This window comes from Pituophis catenifer, unplaced genomic scaffold (assembly GCF_029215685.1).
Source record: "Pituophis catenifer annectens isolate HBS135680 unplaced genomic scaffold, rPitCat1.0.hap2 SCAF_1, whole genome shotgun sequence".
In the NCBI taxonomy this organism is placed as follows: domain Eukaryota; kingdom Metazoa; phylum Chordata; class Lepidosauria; order Squamata; family Colubridae; genus Pituophis; species Pituophis catenifer.
Window position 1 is genome coordinate 82,738,276 of NW_027256881.1, and position 21,299 is coordinate 82,759,574.

General features: G+C 36.2%; 1 protein-coding gene across 1 annotated transcript in view; it reads right to left on the minus strand.

Annotated features, from left to right (window-relative positions):
* UST (uronyl 2-sulfotransferase) overlaps positions 1 to 21,299 on the minus strand; it is a 106,071-nt gene that overhangs the window by 12,134 nt on the left and 72,638 nt on the right. The window contains exons 6-7 of the mRNA XM_070951984.1: positions 9,070 to 9,167; positions 7,827 to 7,984 (exon numbers count right to left, since the gene is read on the minus strand). Coding sequence (XP_070808085.1) covers positions 7,827 to 7,984; positions 9,070 to 9,167 — 256 coding nt within the window. The remainder of the gene's footprint in view (positions 1 to 7,826; positions 7,985 to 9,069; positions 9,168 to 21,299) is intronic.

The following is a 21,299-nucleotide window of genomic DNA, read 5'->3' on the forward strand; positions in this document are numbered from 1 at the left end:
ACTACCCATTGGCTACAGTTACTGTTTTTCCCAGAAGGTTTAGGCATCTCCACAAGGCAAGGCCCATTTTACAACTCCCTATTTGGCAAAGTATCCATACACTTCTGATTTATTTTATACATAGTACAGTTATTCCTATGAGACCAGTAAGATTCAGTTTCTTTCAATTTTGGTTAATTTTGGCATACAGGTAGTCCTTGATTAATGAACACAATTGGGCTCAGATTTTCCATTGCTAAGCAAGGCCATTGTTAAGTGAATCGCACCCAATTTTATTATCTTTTTTGTCATGGTTAAGCAAATCACTGAATTTTTAAAGTGAATCACATGGTTATTAAGCAAATTCTGCTTCCTGCATTGATTTTGCTTGCTGGAAGCCATTTGGGAAGGTTGCAAATGGTGATCACATGACCCCAGGATGCTATAACCGTTGTAAATACATGGCCATTGCTAAGCGCCCGAATTTTGATCATGTGACTGTGGGGATACTATGATAGTCGTAAGTGCAGGACCAATTGTAACTCACTTTTTTCACTGCCATGACCAAACGAATGGCTGTAAGTCGAGGACTATTTATACTGTTTATAAAATTCAACATATCTTCATAGGCACAATTAAGCTCTGGTTACAAATTTATATTTGGATTTTATTTTGCTTGAAGCCAAAATTATTGGGATTTAGTACCAGTAGTAGTAATAAGGTGCTGCTGTTTTTTACCCATTCAATTACTTTTTCCTCTTGATTTTGAGAAAAGGGAAATTGCCTGTCATTCAATACATATTTCCTGTGTTTTTCTTTAATGTGTCATATTTCTTGCTGCAGTTCTGAAATACAAGGGCCAGTAATGACAAGAAGGAGTAGATTGTGAAGTCATTCCATCCTACTTCTAAAAATCAAATAACCTAGCATGTAACTCCTCCTCCTCGTCATATTAAATACTCAATTTCCAAGATTATCATTTGGGTCTAAAACAAATAATAGTGTATTCTAAAAAATGCTTAGTGCCAAAGTATAATAAGCACTCAAAACTGATCTTATTTTTCTCTCTATCTAAATAACTCTCGCTATAAATCTTATGCCAAAAGCCAAGGTGCTGAAAATCTAGAAACCTGCTTCTAATCCATTATTCAATTGCAAAAGAGGAATGGATAGAAACAATTTTAAGAATCACTTGAATATAAGTTTGAGCTAGAACTCTGTGAAAAAAAGTAGTTGAAGCTACTGCAGTTTCAAGTGGCTCAAGTTACAACCAGAGAAAAATGTGCTGAGTGTGATTTCTAACAAAATACTAACACGTGCGTGCAATTCTGCTCAGATTTGCAAAAAAGCAACAAACCACAACCCCATACTCTATACGCCCTAGATTAATCCTAACACAAAATGAGACTTCTGAAAGTGTTGTAAATCATTATAGCTTTGTACTGCTTCAATGGTCAGTTAATGGAACAATTCATAGTTATAAAACTGAATTTGCTGTGATCATTTAGAGCAGCCATTATATTTCATCTATTTAAAAGGCTTTCTGACTGCTCTTTAGTAAAACTCTTATTCACAATATATAATCATAAATAAAATGCTGGATGAAATCAAATTGAAGCCTCAGATAATTGATGCAAATATCTCTTCTAAGAAGAGTATCGTTAACACTGTAAGTAAGAATTCTTTCCATCCACTTCCTTCTATGCATTCAAGAGATACTGAAAAAGACTCAAAGGAACATGCAATTAAAGAAGATAGTACCATAATGGAGGTTCATTGGTATTCAAATTCCCAGCCTGCCCCTCAAGGTCTTTTAGGCCAATACTAGTCCTTAAATTGGAATGTTAAGACTCTATTGCGAATGTCCAATTTAACAAATGGCCCCATAAACATGGTACTAATACTCCCCCCCCCCAATAGAATGATGTCCAAACAATGTTTTCTGCTACATAAATGAACTTTGGTGAGTCTCAATCCATCTATTTCATGGGAATAGCAGGTCTCATTAAACCTATTTCTTGAGACTTTGTGTCCTAGAGTGGGGGAACCATGGTTGCTGAATTATGCTTAATACATATAAGCCATGATTCTGAATTTTGAGGCTTGTTCTTATTAATTATTGTTTAAACTGATCACAGTTCCCACGTTCCCCATATAATAGACCTATTGCAAATGGAGTATTTTAATCTCCGCTGCCTAATGAAAGAGAAGACAGCAAAAAGGGAGGGGACACATATTCAAGAATTTCCCTAGCTTGCTGGCATAATGAGGAAAAAAAATGGCTTCCCATCACCTCACAGCTGGCTTGAGGCTCACTTTTGTTCAGTTGGCTTTTTCTGAGGCACACTTCCCATAAAGAGCAGCAAAAAGATTATCTGAAGATGATCTTGCACAGCATTATTTTATACAATTCATAGGAAAGAGTGATACAGAGCAGCTACCATCACATGGATTTCTCCACAGCAACTCATATGTTATTTTCAGTGGTTTCTGGCAATGTTGAGAAAATCATACAAGCATAACCAAAACATGAAATGTATTTCTTTAAAACATGTATATTTCACATGTTATATGGAAGTCACTATTCTGAGGAGTTTAATTGAAGTCAGATTACAGGGAAGGAGACACAGATAATATAAGCATCTAAGGTAGGGATGAACTACATGCCTACTATTCTACAAGTAAATCTTGTTGTGAGTCAGTATCTAATTTCTTGTTTCTGGATTCAACATACAGGTAGTCCTTGACTTACAACCACAATTGGTACTGGGACTTTTATCACTAAGCAATGTGGTTGTTAACTGAGATGTGCGAACTACCGGTTCAGGCGAATAGGTAGTTAAAAAAAATGCTTTAAAAAAGTTAAAAAAAAAGATTCCGACAATCGCACGGCACAGCTGTGATCATCGGAATTTTTTTTTTTTTTTACATTTTAAAGCATTTTTATTTTACTACCTATTTGCCCGAACTGGTAGTTTTTAGCACTACCAGTTCACCTGAACTGCACAGGCTGTTAAGCAAGGACGTCCCATAATTTCAATCTCTGACTTCTTGCTAGCTTCCTCATTGACTTTTCTCATTGGAATGCTAGGAGAAAGTTGGAATTTGTGATCACATAATTGCAGGGACAATGTGATAGATCATGGATCTCTAAGGGCCTTCTTAAATCTCTTTCATTCAGTCCATTGAAATTTGAACAGCCACTGAACAAAATGGGTGTAACCTGAGGACCACCTGTATTAAATTTGGGCGGTCTTTTAAACCTTTCCTACCTAGAATACCTTACAGATTTGTGGGCCTCAATTCTGGGGATACCATAAAAGAACTTCATTAGCATACAACCCACCAGAAGCCTTTAATAGAATTTGTCTTCTTCTGTTATTGGGACAGAGATGTAATCAATTGCTGTTTGTTCTGATTTTCTGTATCATTGGCAAGTTCTCAAATCCTATTCCTTAATGTGTTTTCCCCAAAATAAGACTGGGCCTTATATTAATTTTTGTTCCAAAAGACGCATTATGGCTTTTTTTCTAGTTAGGTCTTATTTTGGGGGGAAATACAGTACTAAACATGCCTCCGTCTGCTGACAATCGTAACTCGGGCTTATTTTTATGAGCATCCTGAAAAATCATGCTAGGGCTTATTTTCCAGTTGGGTCTTATTTTTGGGGAAACAGGGTACGTGTTAGTTATTATAAACATTAGACAAATTCTATAACAACAACAAACAAAGGGAAACTGTTTTGGGTAAGCTGTTTTCTCATTATTAGGATTGTTTGTGATGTGATCATATCCTCTGCACACTAGCTCCAATAATTAGAATGATTAACTGCAAACAGATGCATTTGAATTTTCTATTGATAGGATGAAACTTTTCCTCAATTTTATCATGGGAATCATTCTACAATGCTCAGCTACAGTACAGTCCCATATGCAGGAAACACCCCACTTTCTGAGCTTGGCCAATGATGGTCAACAACTCATCACAAAAACCAGTCTACCTGGGAATCATATTCCGCTTTCAAGTAGATTATCTGACAAAAGGCACTTCTTTGCACAGCTGAGTACTGCTCTCTCTCTCTCTTTCTCTCTCTCTCTGCCTTGGTTATTACATGGCAATAGCAGGTTATGTAGTCAGGGCTCTGGACCATAATGGGAATCTTTAGAAAGACTCTGCTTCCCCACTAAAGCATTCTTAACACTGATCTAGCAGGTTATTCTCTTGTCCTCCTTCTACATATGGGATAATCCATACAATAGAGGCATGAGCCTGGGGCATTCCCAGGCTATCTCAACAGGCCTTTCTTGAGTGGGGGAAGAAAGAATGGGAATCCTTGTCTTTCCATTTATGCAGCTTTAGTTTGGATTCCTTTGTTACTCAATAGAAGCAGCATTTGCCTCAAGTAGAAAAATAGATTCACATACATTTCCTATTTAATTTCCTATTTATATTTATAGAATTTTGTTTGTTTCTTTTTAACGTAACATTATGAAGTTGACATTATATGGACTATTGAGGATTGTGCACTATGGAGCTATTTCTTTCAATACTCACATCTGATTTCTTCATATATAAGTTTCTTTGTTGTAGATTTAGTTCTAGTGCCCCTCTTGGGGACAGGCTACTGATGAACTGCTTTGTTTCTCTGCCACCATCTTATCTCAGCTTCCTTTCAAGGTTCTTTTGCAGTTGTTTGTAAAAAGGAGTCATTTTTTTAAAAAATACACAAGGCTACAAAATCTAGGCGTTATCTGATTCATGGATTTGGTTAAGTATTGGGAGTCGTATCTATGCAATTGCTTGTCTCAGGGACTGCTATATACAGATTTATACATTTCCTTGCTATTATTCAACCTGAGTCAGCCAATTTTGAATTTATAAATCTCTGTCACTAACTTTTTGTTACATAACTAAAACAATGATCAAAGTATGTTTTCCCTCTGAAAATATTGTGCTTGGTTGCACAGTTATGTCCCTTCTCATAGTCTTAGTTTATTTTAATTGTAACTATTAAAGAGCAAATGTAAGTCATAAAACCATGTAGAGGAATTTTTATGCACTGTAGTAAACACCAATTCTAGATGCATGAATAACCAGCTAACTGAAGACTTATGGCTACTGTTTAGATAAATAATGTATACTTTATATTTATATGCATAGTTTCTTTTTTTGCTGTGCCAAAAGCAGGGGTGGGTTCTCCTTACCTTTACTACTGGTTTGCAACGGGGCCACGCGTGTGTGAGCGAAGCGAGCGCATGCGCAGAAGCGTTTTGATGACGTCAGGGTCAGTGGGCGGAGCCTCCCACCGGGTTTTACTACCGGTTCTATAGAACCAGCGCGAACCAGGGGCAACCCACCACTGGCCAAAAGCAACACTGCAGCAACATTTTCATAATTAATAGATGTTATTCTTTCTTTATAAGAGCCTTGGTGGCGCAGCAGACTAAAGTGCTGTTAACTAGCACCAGCTGCCTGCAATTACTGCAAGTTCGAATCTCACCAGGCTCAAGATTGACTCAGCCTTCCATCCTTCCGAGGTAGGTAAAATGAGGACCCGGATTGTGGGGGCAATAAGCTGACTTTGTATAAAAAAGAACACTGCTTAGGGGGGGCCAAAAGCCCTACTAAGCAGGTATATACAAAAGTATGAAGGCTATTGCTTAACGCATTGTAAGCCGCCCTGAGTCTCCAGAGAAGGGCGGCATATAAATCGAACCAATAAATAAATAAATAAATAAATAAATAAATAAATAAATAAATAAATAAATAAATAAGAAAATATTCCAAGCAGCAGTACTCCAGCTATATTTATAAAGAGAACAAAATAAAAGTTGTTTTAAAAAAATGCTACATAACCTTCTTAAGTTCATCATTATTCGAGATATTTTTGAGTATTATATATTCAGAAGGAAGGACAGGTAAATTTCAACTCCCTCATTTTTTCTTAACAAAATATAACATCTGACAATGTGAAGTGCAAATCAGATGCAGAGTGTTTGTTTTTTAACGGTCTATTTTATAATTGTAAAAGAAAAGACATGTAGTGCCACCTTCTGGCCAAATCAAGCTAATGTGAATAGAGGATCAATAGAATTCTATAAATACAAGTTAGTACTTGTTTAGTGGTCATTTGAAGTTAAAGGCACACTGGAAAAAGTGACTTATGACCGTTGTTCACACTTATGACTCTCGCAGCATCCCCATGGTCACATGATCAAAATTCAGATGCTTGGCAATTGGCATGCATTTTTCAAGGTTCCAGTGTCCCAGGGTCATGTGATCACCTTTTGCGACCTTCTAACAAGCAAAGTCAGTGAGGAAGCCAGATTCACTTAACAACCGTATTACCACCTTAACATCTGCAGTGATTCACCAAACAATTATGACAAGAAAAGACCATAATAGTACCCATCATATAAAATGAGCTTTTGAAAAAAGAGCTTTAATTCTTTGTTGTCCATGAAATCTGATTTTCAAACCTTATGTGAGAAAACATTTAACTGCAAGACATTTAAGTTAAATACTGTCCAGTTTGTTATATCCAAAAGAATTGCAAAGCATTTCAGAGAGGAAATTATTTTTCAAGCATGCATTTTATATTTTAAATATGTAGGTAAATATTTAGTCCATACACATATAAAGGACTCCTTGAATTAAGCTTAGGTTCTAGTGATGCATCCATTTGGTTTTCTTCGCAATATTAGGGAAGGGATTTGTCATTTCTGGAAGGCTTTCTTTCAAATTCACCATCTAACCATCATCCCTGGAACCTCCAGTGGGCTCTTATTCTAAAAACTAACCAGTGCTTTCCTTACTGAAATCAGTTCAGGTCAGTTGGGTACTGTCAAGTTAAGTATACTGTATATATGTACCAGTATATGCAATTACAGACTATTGTCCTAGTTTATTTTCCTTTAATTTCCCCTTTCAGTGTTGAAAAGTAGTACACGAACCTAACTTTAAAAAAAAATAATAATTAAGGACTGAGTTACGCGGTAGAATATATAAAGCCAGATTGGCATAGTAGTTAAATAACAGATTTAGGAAAAGTCCAAATTTATCTTCAGCCACGGAAAATCCCTGGAGGGTGTTTTATGCAGTCACCATATTTTCCTCATCCCAATCTACTTCATTTTGGTGGTAGTAAATTGTATTATATTTATTCTGCTTTCAGCAACAGAAGAATGTTACATGGTATAAAGTCAGTCCTGACTCTTGTGCTGGATATCGATTTGGAGCTTACCTAGGCTCCTTCTTCTGTACCCATTTTTCTTATAACAACAGTTTGAATGACTAACAACTAAAAGAGCACACATTTTACAAATGACCACGACTTCAGCCACATCCTTATTCTACTAGTCAACCTCAAAGTTATTTGGATAAAAACAAGAGGCTAAGTTGTTGATGTCTGACTGTAGCCTATTAAGAAAATCAGAGTGCCAAAAAAATATACTAGTTAAAGTATTTGTTTAGATTTAGAACAAAGGAGAGTCAGATTCATGTCTGTTCTTAGCTATGGAAGCTCACTGGGTATCCTTGGGCACTCACTATCTCTCAGCCCAAACTGAGAGTTATCGATGTGGGGAAGACTAGAGAAGACCTACATTGTCTTGAACTCCTGGGAAACGTAGAAAACCTAAGAAATAATTTTTTACTAATCTAACTAGCATACAATAAACAATTACAATCTGATAACAATAATTGTATACCTTTCATAAAATGACTGGTCTATATGCCAAAAAAGTAGATTTCCTAAATTAAATTAATAAATAGAGAGATCAAGTAGAGCAGCAGTTTTTATTCTGAGCCATAAAAAACAATTAGTGACGTACTATCAAGAGAGTTACCTGGGTTTTTGTAGATGCTGAGTACATCCTTGAAATAATGAGGTAAAAATCTTTCTAATAAAAGCAGCACATCCTCTAATTCTTCCAGAATGCCCACAAGGAGGAAATTTTCATTCACATTCATTTTTGCTCTTTCGAGGGCCCATTCACCCGGTTCCCTTAAAAAACAAAAGTTAACAGTATTCTTCATGCTGAACATGACACAATCTGCTAGACTATAAATCACCACATATGGAACAACAGTATTTTTTATTGTAACTATAAAGGTTTTAGAATCATATTTAGAATATTTAAAGTACCTTGTAATTAAGATTTTGAGATGCTGATATACATACACTATAGGCAACTTTCCATAACATATATACTCCAAAAGATTTGTACTACAGTTTAGCTCTGATCATTGGACTATTATTTAAATTAGCCACATTGGTGACAGTTGTAGTCTAAAACATTGGGACTGTATATTGGAGAAGGGTGCCTACAAGGCCAGTATAACATCATTACATTCAGTCTTTCAAAGTAATAAAGCCAATTCAGCTATTTTGCTAAGTAAAATAAGTAATGAGTATTTTGTTTCATCTAAGAACAGGCTGCCATGAAAAGTTGAAGACAGTCAATCTTAAGAGGATTTTGAGCAAGGAAAGAAGTCAAACTTATTTCTATAAGTTATTTGTGTTTTTTCTAAAAAAAAAATACAGTACAGGTAGTCCTGATTTACAAGAGTTTGTTTAGTGACCGTTCAAAGTTACAATGGCACTGAAAAAAATGACCAGTTTTCACACAACCATTGCAGCACCCCCATGGTCACATGATCAAAATTCAGACACTTGGCAACTGACTCATATTTATGACTGTTGTAGTGTCCTGGGGTCAACTGATCCCCTTTTGCGACTCTCTGACAAACAAAGTCTATGGGGAAGCCAGATTCACTTAAAAACAATTTCACTAATTTAACAACTACAGTGATTCATTTAACTGTGGCAAGAAAGGTCGTAAAATGAGGCAAACTCACTTAACAAATGTTTCACTTAGCAATAGAAATTTGGTCGTAAGTCTAGGACTACCTGTACTGTACTGTATACATTCAGGTGACAATCTGAAATTCAGTGTCCTTCATGATTTTTATTTTGGTTGGAATTTTGGTGCTGAATTTTTTTAAATGTAACTCATCGTAGATTCCCTGAACAATAAGAAAGACACGAAGAAGACAAAAGCTAGAAGAAAATGTAAGTTTATAAATTACCTGCATTTTGGATGCTGTCCACAGAAATACGGAATAATATAAAATAACCTGGGATTGGAACATTCAGGATAATTCTCAAGAATACATACATTAATATCCTAAAAGGGAGGGGAAAAAAGAGAACGAAATAAAGAAATAAAAAAACTTTAAAGTAAGTGGTTTGAATGCTGTAGAGAAATGAAAACTCTTCCACAGTAATGTCTGGAATATTATTAAATCAATCATTTGAATTCATATTCAAATCAATGCATTTGAAATACTGTATATTCTAATGTTCCATTATACAGTTCTGAAACTGGAAAGGTCAGAAATATCACTAGGCTAATGGTCCTACGAATGTACACTTAAAGCATACTATTTCACAGGGCATTTATTTCATTTTGGTTAAAGAATTAAAAGAGTATCATTATATTGCATTTACAGCAATGTATTTTATTTTGGCTGTTTCCAGAAACGTTATTTCAAAAGAATTCCTTGACCGCTGATGGGAAAATGACATCTTATCATTTTGTCAATCAGATGATAAATCTTCCAACAGGCCTTTCTTAGCTAGCAGTTTTTCCTTCTTTTTAATCTCAGTTTCAATTTTAAAATATCTGATGATGAAATTTTCTGATTTTTCTACAGCTATAGCAGTCCATCTCACCAAATCTGTATATGAAATTTATATATAAGATATATTACATATTGAATGGTTTCTATACTGCCCCTCATGCAAATCCACTCAAACTGGATCAAAATTCATTTTGTCCCAAAGTAAATTTAGGTTATTTGAAAATTCTGATAAAAATTGGTTGATAACAAAAATTAACACATATTCTCAAAAATCTAAGATTTTTTATAACATTGCAACCATTCATTAAATAATCCCATTTTCTTCATAAACAATTAGTAATAAAATTGATAAAGATGTCAACTGATAGAAACAACAGAAAACCAAATGGGAAATATCAGGGTGGTAAATCAAATGCTCAAAACTAATCAGTGATAAACTTTCATATATATATTTGAATAGAAAATTAAAATTAACAAGAATTAGTATAAAGAAAATAAAGGAAAAAAAGAAAAAAAGAAAAAAGACAAAGACAAAAAAGGCAAAAAAAAAAAAGAATGAAAAGGAAGAAGTGTCTTCTGATTTTTTTAGCAGCAAATGTTACGTACAATTACAAAATTAACTTTTACTGCAAGGTTACCAAAATAGCTGTCTTTTTTCTATTAGCTATTTTTTGCTACACATAAAAAATAAAATCATTTTTTCTATTCATGCAAAAAGGTCTAAAAGGGGTTTCAAAAAGACATATGTTGTCTTTTATTTAATCAAGGAAGACGGTTTGGACATCTCTGCAAGTTCCATCATCTTCACCTGGCATTATTCCATTGTGGGCAGAGTCTTTCCACTTTTGACCATATAATTATCTCACTGCAGAATGGCTAACTTTTTTTTTGCAAATATAGAGCATTGTCCCGTATTACTTGGTGAAAAAAAAAAATATTCCACGCCTCATTACTTTAAAAATCCTTTTAAAAAAAAGAGAGCAATAATTTTTAAATCTCTTCCATTCATGCAGAAAAAAAATGTATATTTACAAAATGGGCAAGCTATCCAAATTGTAATAGCCTTTTATATAAAAAGGTTAAAGTAACCTGAATTTATACAAAAGATGTAAAGGTCCAATGCTCTCCAAGCCTCCTTATCATCCCTTTCATCTGTTAACAGTGGAACAAAGTTTCTACTTTGAGAAAACTTACCTCATTATTCTTTGACACTTTGCTACTTCCTTTTTTATCTCCCTTTTTCAAATATTTTATACTGAAAAAAAAACCTCATGTAGCAAGTAACAAAAACTATTGGCATTAAAAATGTTAAGAACTATTGCTACATCCTTGAATGTAATCCATCTATGGCAAATGATGGAACAGAAATGTTTAAAATGGAAGGCAATTTGCCCTAGATCAGTGATGGCTAAACTTTTTGCCATCACGTGCCAAAAGCGGGAGTGCTGTGCGGGGGAGGGGCGGTGTCTCACACTCATAATTCAATGCACCCTACCCTGCCGTTCATGTGTGTGTGACCCCCCCCCCGTGCTCCCCCTGCTTTTGGCACGAGATGACATGGTGGACCAGGTAGGTCTGTTTTTTACCCTCCCCAGGCTCCAGAGGCTTTATAGGAGCCTGGGGAGGGTGAAAACAGCCTCCCCTCCTCCCGAGGCCCTCTGGAGGCTGGAAATGGCCCATTTCCCGACTTCTGTTGGGCCTGGAAGACCCAAAAATCAGCTGGCCAGTGCTAGCTGGAGCTGAGCTAGGGCAATGCTCGCGTACCCACAGATATGGCTCTGCGTGCTACCTGTTTGCCATCACAGCCCTAGATGAACTGAACTACTACTAGAATGAAGCCATAAGGATTAATTAGGTATAACAGTAAAATTGCTATGTTCTCTAAATGACAATGAACAATTTTTAAAATATGAAATTCTTTCTTGACATTAAATTTTAATCTGGAAATGTTTGTCAATCGCAATATCTGAATTAGTCCAGAATAAGAGAATTGGTAGGGACCTTGGAGGTCTTCTAGTCCAACTCCCTTTCCTTCCACTCTCTTTTACAGCCTATCCCTGACTTACAACCATTCATTTAGACACCATTCGTACTTACAACAGCACTGAAAAAAGTGACTTATGACTAGTCTTTACATTTATACCTGTCAGCCCTGGAGGCCATCTTTCTCTTTGGATCTTCAGGGCTGCCACATTTAGTGCATAGGCCTGCTTTGGGAACCTGGGAGTGGGGTTGCTTGGAGTGGGAAGAGATAGATAGCCGTAACAGCATTCTTTTCTCTGGGAGTCAAGGACGTTAAGCCTGCACCTGGCAAGGCATATGATGGCAGCATTCCCACAGTCGCATGATCAAAATTTGGTTGCTTGGCCACTGGCCTGCAATTACAGTAGTTGCAGTGTTCTGGGATCATGGGATCCACCATTTGCGACTTTCCCAGCTGGCTTATCCCAAGCAAAGACAATGAGAGAAGTCAGACTCACTTAACAACCAAGTGATTTGCTTAACAATTGCAATGATTTTTTTAACAACCATGGCAAATAAAATCAGACTCGACACACTTAACTGCCTTGCTTATCAATTGAAATTATGGCTGCAATTGTGGTTGTAAGTTGTAACCTTACAACTTATAATGTTGTAACGCTATTGTCAAAATGTGAGCACTGAGGAGATTTTTTTAAGATTTGGGGAAATAGAATTTTCAGTGTTAGAATGGAATAAACTAAAAAAGGAATAGCAAAAAACCAAAACAAAACACCCTACTATTATTGGTGAGCAGCTCAGGTTAAAAGTATTTGTTATCAATGTCAGACTTACATTGTTCTTACCCCCGGAGCACAAGGCAATTTACATTGTACCTCCCTTCATTTTAACTTTATACAAAGAACTCTGTGAGGTAGGATGAGCTAAGAGACAGTGAACTGTTTCTACCTGTTGAGTTTCCACGGCCAAGGGAGCATATGAAAATGGATCTCACCAGTGTTTGTCCAACACCTTAAGCACTATACCACACCAGCACTATACATGTCAATATAAGACGCATTAGAGTACAGTATTGGTCCATTCTGTCAATTAGGATATTGACTATTTTTACAAACTAACATATCTTTTTTCCCCCTCAAATACTTTTTATTTAGTATGCAGCCACATTAACATTCTGAATTGGAAAATGTTTTGAGAAAAATACTGTGTAAAAATATCTTGTGACTAAGTTACCCATTCTGCCTTTCTCTTTTGTCACCAGCAATTTCATATTCTTTAGCATTCTGAAGCATGCTAAGGATGATGTGGAGCAATACCAAACATTTAAACTTCTTATAATAGTGTAGTTCAGAGTTGTGTTTTTGAGATAGTATTTAATTGTGGCTTTGAGTTATATGGATTGCAACAAATACCTTAATCTATAGATTTAAAAACAAATTGTGGCATATTTCTCTTTAAGCAATTTAACAAAAAAGCTAAATCTGTCATTATCTGAGCAAAATATTATTTAATATTTTGCCTGTTTTCATCATTTTGTTTTATCATCGTATAACTATATTTTGCTGTTTTTTCTCAAAAAAGCAAATAAAAGTTGGAAACTCAACCAAAATTTGCTCAATCTAATAGTCTTCAAGTTCTGTTTACTACTGTGAAGGAAAGCTATAAACTTTCTGGTTCATTACATGAATAAAAGGAGCAAGCGAAGTGAATACTAAAGCAAGTTTACTATATGCCCAGAGATGGAAAGATTCAACATTACCTACACTGAAGGGATGGTTGGTGAAGCTGATACGATTTTGCTGAAATGGATAAACTGACTAGATTAGAGTCAGTTTTTGAATAGAGAAAAGACATCTACATTTATTGGCGACTTGAAGCCTCTTATGTGCTTTTTATTTAAAAAGGAAAAAAAAAAAGAATTTGTGATTTTGTTGATTAGACAGGATAGACGATAGAAAGAAAAGTAATATGTTGAAACTTTAGAGAAACAGGTTATAATAAACCTGTATATATATTTATAACTGCAGTGAAAAATATTGGGGAAGCCTCTTTTTTATATCTTTCATCTTTTTTTTTCTATTCTTCTATTTTTCTTCAAGCCTCTTTTTTATATCTTTCATCTTTCTTTTCTATTTTTCTTCAATTTCTGCACTTTTTTCTTTTTTAATTTGTTTTTGTTTTCTTCTTCTTTACTTTATATTAGTTTGCATTAGTTTTTATCTTGTTAAAAACTTCAATCAAAATTATATTAAAACATGTACGAAAGGGCTGGCAAGTTGTTATCTTAAAAATATGTGAAGAGAAGAGGGACAAAAATTTCATTTATTAACTTAGATGCTATTCTCAAGCACCAATTTTATCTCTCAAGTTTTAAAATATAGAATAAAATGAATAAGATATTAGTGACTGCAACAACTAATAATAAGCAATGTCGGCTACAGCAGTAATAATTTTCCTTTAAACCAAAACCAAGAAATAAACCCAAATAATGAGAATGAGCTGCCTATCAGTTTAATGAACTGATTATTTCAGTTATTTGCCAAAGGGCAAATTATAGGGTTATGCAAGACTTTTGAAAGAGATTCTTTGCAATGCACAAGACTAAGTGCATATATAGCTCCTCTCTTCAAATTACTAAAACAACTGCAACTTTTTCCCTGATTTGCACAGATGCTTTACATATGTGCATCCTCAACCACTTCGTTTCACTAATAAGAAAGCAGAGCCAGTTACAAAGCAGCTGCAAAAACCTGGAAAGACATAACAGTTTGAAAAGTGCTTAGTCTTCTTCTTCTTCCAGTATCTCCTCTGTCACTTTATCCTCCAGAGATCCTCTATAAATCAGAAGGCCCATCAGAGTCCATATACAAAATATGTTACACATGTGTGAGCCAGTCCAAGGCCACTATTGCCCTCTCATTCCAAGCAGTGATCACAGAACAGAGTCTCGGAGACAATCAAAAGTTCCCTCTAAAATCCAACAGGATCAATCAGGCACCAGAAGAAGATTGAACAAGCAGGTCCTTCCTCCCTGCAGCACGGAGGAATCATGGATAACATAGAGTGATCTCTCCATGATAAAAGACTTGTGGTAATATCCCCCAAGTCCAGAGTCCACAAAAACAGATCCAATGAGTAATCCCCACTGTAAATTGATCCCTTAATACGTTGGGTCAGGTTATTAGCTGTAATAATGGCCATGAACTCCTGAGCTGCCTATGACTCTGTTCCTAAGGAAGGCAGATTAAAGTCCTTCAACACTCTACTTCCACCATTAACTCAACTATAGCATTGAACAGCACAGTAAGGGAGGCTGCTGCACAGCAGACCGATTGGTACAGCAGAAACAATTCCCAACTGATGCTTCATACCAGGGGTGAAATCCAGCAGTTCTGACAGGTTCTGGAGAACCAATAGCAGAAATTTTGAGCAGTTCGGAGAACAGTAGTGGAAATTTCGAGTAGTTTGGAGAACTGACAAATACCACCTCTGGCTGGCCCCAGAGTGGGGTGGGAATGGAGATATTGCAGTATCCTTCCCCTGCCACGCTCACCAAGCCACGCCCACAGAACCGGTAGTAAAAAAATTTGGATTTCACTACTGCTTCACACCCATCTCATCCATCATTAGATAAGGAAAGCCTTATTAGAGATAGATGTACCATTGAGTAGCAGCTGGTCCTCCTAAGCCCAATGACCAGCATTCGGAACAAGTACCAAGAGCATGACACCAGTACAAGACATTGGAACTGCATTATCTAAGAATGGTCCACCCTTTCAAGTCCCACCACATTTCCCTTTACACGTTGTCATCATGATATTCCTGGCTGACTGACTCTCCTCCTAACAAACTCTCTTGACCCTAGCCATATCTCCCCTGGTCCAAGGTCCCATCTACACAATTGTCCTAAAGGTGCTTTTTCAAGAGGCAACTGGACTTTCTTGTTTTTCTTTGAAGACTTTCACTTCTCATCCAAGAAGCTTCTTCAGCTCTTCAGAGTCCAGTTGCCTCTCGAAAAAGCACCTTTGGAACAACTATGGCCTGTTTGACTGAGAATCTCCATAGTCATTCATCTACACAATCCTCACCCTCTCCCAAAATATTAGTTGACTGGACAACTGGATGCTTCTGATACCATCCTACTTTCTAAAATTTGTTCCATGTATAACCATGTATAGCCAAAGGTCAGGAGAGAAGCTCAGGCCATAGAAAGAATTGTTTTGTTGCATGCGAAGTCCAATTCCTATGGAAGATTTATAAGCTTACTCTTTAAACAATGAAATCAAGATCAGGCTATCCTTGCATCAAGACACAAATTAAGACATTAAGTTATTTCTTCAAATTTCAATTTCTAAATTTCAGAAGAATTTGATTGTTGGTTATGAATGCAAGAAAATAGCTAAAAGGAACCATATGGTAAGCAGATGTGATGCAAACCAATTCAATTGAAGCCAGACTTCTTCAGCCAGGACAATTCCTCCGCGGATCCTGTTGGAAGAGGGTCTGCCAATGACAGCACATCATGCCAGATTGTGTGGGTGTCTTGTGAAAGGGTAAAAGTCCACTGGGGACTGCAATGAAGCCAACAGCAGTATTTCAATGTCGATACTAGATTGGTAGAGTGAAAAACTGCTGTTTTTAGCATAAAGGCCTATAAACAACTACAATTCCTTTGTACAATCAGGAAAAATGATTGAATTTAAAAAGTTCCTTCACATTAGAGCCATGTTTGAGCTATATAGACTTCAACATCCAGAATTCTCCAGTGAGCATGCCAGCTGGAGAATTATGGGAGTTTAAAAGTTGCAAGGTTGAGAAACACTGTATTAGGGAAAGAGGAAAAATTACTGAGAATTCCAAATACAGTAGTTACAATCCATTTCCAGAGTTCTGGTGAGTGCATGCACATATGCATGCGTGTACACACACACATACACAGAAACTGCATTTTGGTCATTTGGCAACTAGCTCACCTTTATGACCATTTGCAATGTTCCTTGGTTATGTGACACAATTTACAATGTTTTTTTTACCATTTTCTGGTAAATGGCCCAGCAAAACATCCCCATGGAAATATATTCATCTGTGGCATTTGCTTCATTGACACAAAAAATGTTGTAAAATCAGGTTCAGTCATCTGGATGCTTTGACTTACGATCTTTATGACTTATGATGGAAGTTCTGAGCTCCATTAGACAAAAATTTTATGTGAAATAATTACAGTTGCTGTAAATATTCTTTGATGGTAGCGACTTGTGATAAATTTCTGATTTCAAGAGGATGAAATATATAAGCTGTAAGATACTGTCAGTTACATAGATGCAGGCTTTTTTTCCAGTATTGTGTTGTATAGAACACAGTCACAAAGGACTGCTGTATATATAAAAACTTGTTTTGAAGTTTTAAGTGTAACCAGGGGTTATAGGAACGATTCCTACCCCATCACCTTCTCCTTCCTAGAGCAAATTCGTGTCTTAAGGTCAGCTATACAATATATGAGAAATGTTTTAGCCAGGATTTAATTATAAAACAAGTATTTCCAGTATATTGTAAAGATAAATATAATTACATGAATGTCAGAACAAGATGTAGCTGAAGTCTTTCAATTTAGAGTAGAGTAGGGTAGGGTAGGGTAGGGTAGGGTAGGGTAGGGTAGGGTAGGGTAGGGTAGGGTAGAGTAGAGTAGAGTAGAGTAGAGTAGAGTAGAGTAGAGTAGAGTAGAGTAGAATAGGAATTTTTTATTGGCCAAGTGTGATTGGACACACAATTTCAATATGACTAGCAACGAGTAAACATGACTAGCAATCATGATCATGACTAGCAGTTCAAAGGAAAAGGTAGTTAAAATTTAATTTTGTTTCAAATCTCTTACATTTTATGAACATTATTGTAACTCCCAAGGCCTCAATGGCTATCAAAGAAGTACAGCTGTCATATTAGTATATGAAAGTCTGGAAAATATTTGCTCTGATTGGAGTCAGAGCCTTGGGAAACCAGATTTCCTAGTGATTTAATATAGTTACAGCAGCTAGTTTGATAATTAGATGAGTTTCCTAAACCAGAAAAGACATTTGGAATGATACATTTCACTGTTTTTAAGGAGCACCAGTATAAGTTTCTATACATCATAAGGCTGAGGAATTAAAGGCTGAGGATATGTAGGCAGCTGTAGGAAGATCCAACTATTCTTGGCTAACAGTTTCTTGCTGAAATGATTTTATGGAAATCACATTATGTTCTATTAAAATGTCTCCGTTACGTTTCCACTCACAGTAGTGAACATTATTATTACAGACTGAACTTTAGGTAAGCAATGCATAAATTCCAGATTAAGAATTTTTGTGGTAATTTGCTTATTGTGTGGAATTCTCTCAGGTTCCAGAAAGACCTACTTGCAAATTCTTCATGTAGTCTAATGCATGTAATCTGTTTAACCCAAAAGCTTGACTGTCATTTTACCATTATGAATTATATTTCCAGGGATTTTCAATACTATATAAATACTTCCAGAAAACACTCCTATTCCATAGAAACCGCAATCTGTATTCCAATTGGCAGTCAATTTGCATGATTCTTATTTCCTTTATGAAATCACAGACAGAAAAAAATTGGGCAATGTATTTGTGTTTGTGTCGTTATGCAAGTCTACATAGAAAGTATGTAATATGTTTTTCTCATAATGTCTGATTTTTCAGTTTGGCCAATATTTTAGACCTTTAATTCTATTGATTAACCGAGCCTGCTAGAACTTTTCATAGTCTTCATGTCAGCACTGACCAACAATTTTTAGAAGTTTACCATATATTCACCGTAAAGGTAAAGGTTCCCCTGCACATGCGTGCTAGTCGTTTCTGGCTCTAGGGTCGGTGCTCATCTCCGTTTCCAAGCCGAAGAGCCAGCACTGTCCGAAGACATCTCTATGGTCATGTGGCCGGCATAACTAAGCACCGAAGATGCTTAGTCTTACCGTTGTTACCTTCCCACCAAAGTGGTCCCTATTGTTCTACTTGCATTTTTATGTGCTTTCCAACTGCTAGGTTGGCAGAAGCTGAGACAAGTAACGGGAGTTCACTCTGTTACGCAGCATTGGGGATTTGAACCGCTGAACTGCCAACCTTCTGATCAACAAGCTCAGCGTCTTAGCCACTGAGCCACCGCATTCACTATAGCAACTGATTTATTGCAGAGGCGGATGTTTCAGGAATGCTGTCAACATATATTTTAAAAATCCTCTCTCTTGGATTTCCAGAGAGATCTCTGGAATAGTATTTTAGCACAAATTCTGCTTAACAATCCATCAACACTGAAATTTATTCTGAAGATGGACATTTTCATGTTTCCAGTTCAGTGATCAGCATCTTTCTAGGACAATTGAATACAGTGTTATAAAACCTATTTTTTCCCATCTATTTGATTGAAATGAGGTTTAAATAAAGGATTACAACCTAATACAATGTGCTTGAAACATTATTGGTAGAAATGAAATTCTATGCCCTTTTGAGCCCTAGAAAAGAGCCTCAGAAGGCATGCTATGTTGGGTGAAAGTCTACTGTTGGAGAAAGAAATTATGGAAAGGCAACAGAGATGGAAGCAAACTGTATGGTAAGGATAGGATAGGTCAGGGATCGGCAACCCACGGCTCTGGACCCACATGTGACTCTTTCATCCCTCTGCTGTGGCTCCATCATTCAAAATGTGTCACAACCACCAATGTATGACACCCGCTGGCACGTGATTTATTGAGCTTTTCAACCCATCTTTTTTTTCGGAGTTCAAAATGTTTTTTTTTTTGCACACAGAAATAAAAATTAATTTTCTCTGTAGCAATTCATTGATTTCATAAATGCAACACGCTATAGTATTTTTATACATAGCATAAAGGTAAAAAATGATATATGCAGTGTTATCTTCATTTTAGATGTCAGAAAGGTTTTGTGGTTCCTGGTGTTTTCTTTTCTGTGGGAAACTGATCCAAATGGCTCTTTGAGTGTTTAAGGTTGCCGACTCCTGGGATAGGTGAAAATAGAAATGTGCCAAATTTGGACAAAACACATATATTTGGGTTCTATTACATAAAATACCTTGAAGATAAGGTATTAGGTTTGTATAGAGTGGGGTGTGTCCAACCCACTGCCCACAGGCTGCATGCAGCTCCAGAAGTTCATAATTTTTTAACATTATTATGTGATTTGTATACATTAACTATATTATACAGTATTTTATATGTAGCCCAAACATCTGATTCTCCTTGAGACATCTAGCACCCGTCTTTCCTCTCAATGACACAAATAAGAGATTTGCAACCGTACAAAGGTATCACATACAGCTTTATCTATGCTTTTCTATAATTGCTTATTGCTAAATGTGTTATGAAAATTAAGGATTAATTGAATTGGTGAGTTCTTAACTTAACTGCAGGAAGAAAACCAAGCTCTTTTTTGCACTGGAATGCCCTTAATCCCTGTGATGAGACAGGAACACCTGAAAAATTTCTGGTAACATGGTTCCATACTGGTTTAATTAGAATATAAATGAACATATGGCTATCTTCACTAGTCTAAGAAAGAATGAGCAATCTACAGACTTATGCTGTAATTACCTCCCATTGTCTCGTTCAGACAATTCCAAGTCTGCACCAATTATTTTTAAGACATAATTTTCATTAGTGTTAAAGATATTGCAGTGGAGGACACTGTAATTACAATCTTAACCGCCCCCCCCCCCCAAAAAAAACCTACATGATGAAATCCTGCCCTTTCAGCAACAGTACAATGTTACTAGGGTAGAATAGTTTGACAGAATTTAGGAGTCTAGTTGTGGTCCTTGACCCAGATGTTTACTATTTTGAGGACACAAGAATTGGTTTTCTACTACAAGTAGTATTTTTGTTGTCTTAATACTGTCATGACAGTATGATCAGTCTACCTGTGCCAGCTAAGGGCTAACTGCAAGCCCAAGTTACCTGAAAGCCCAAGTTTCTGAAACATATATTTAATATATAGGTAGTCCTCGACCTACAACTGTTCATTTAGTGACCGTTTGAGATCACCTAAGACACTTTTTCACACTTATGACCATTGTGGCATCCCCATGGTCACATAATCAAAATTTAGATGCTTGGCAATTGAATATGTTGATTGCAGAATCCTAGGGTCATGTGATCACTTTTTGGGACCTTCTGACAAGCAAAGTCAATGGGGAAGCCAGATTCCCTTAACAAACATGTTACTAACTTAACACTGCAGTGATTCACTAAATAACTGTGGCAAGAAAGGTTGTAGAATGGGGCAAAACTCACTTAATAAATGTCTCACTTAGGAACAAAAATTCTGGGCCGAACTATGATCATAAGTCAAGGACTACCTGTAGATGTTAGTCGTCAATTACAGATAAAAACCCTACTCCCCATGTTTAGTGCTATTTTTCTCCCAGCCCTTCATACAAATATGTGCTTGACCTTTGGGAACAATTTTTCTCCTTATTCATTAGAGAATATAGGGCATTACAGGCAAGGAAAAATACTAGGGAACTGCCCAAGATCTTTTCTTCTTGCTTTTGATAGCACAATGTTTAATATATTTATTGCATCCATTATATGGATGCAATAAATTTTAATTTTACATCATACATCATATATGAGATTTAACCATTTTATGTATGTAAAGTATATACATGATGTATTAAAGTATCATGCT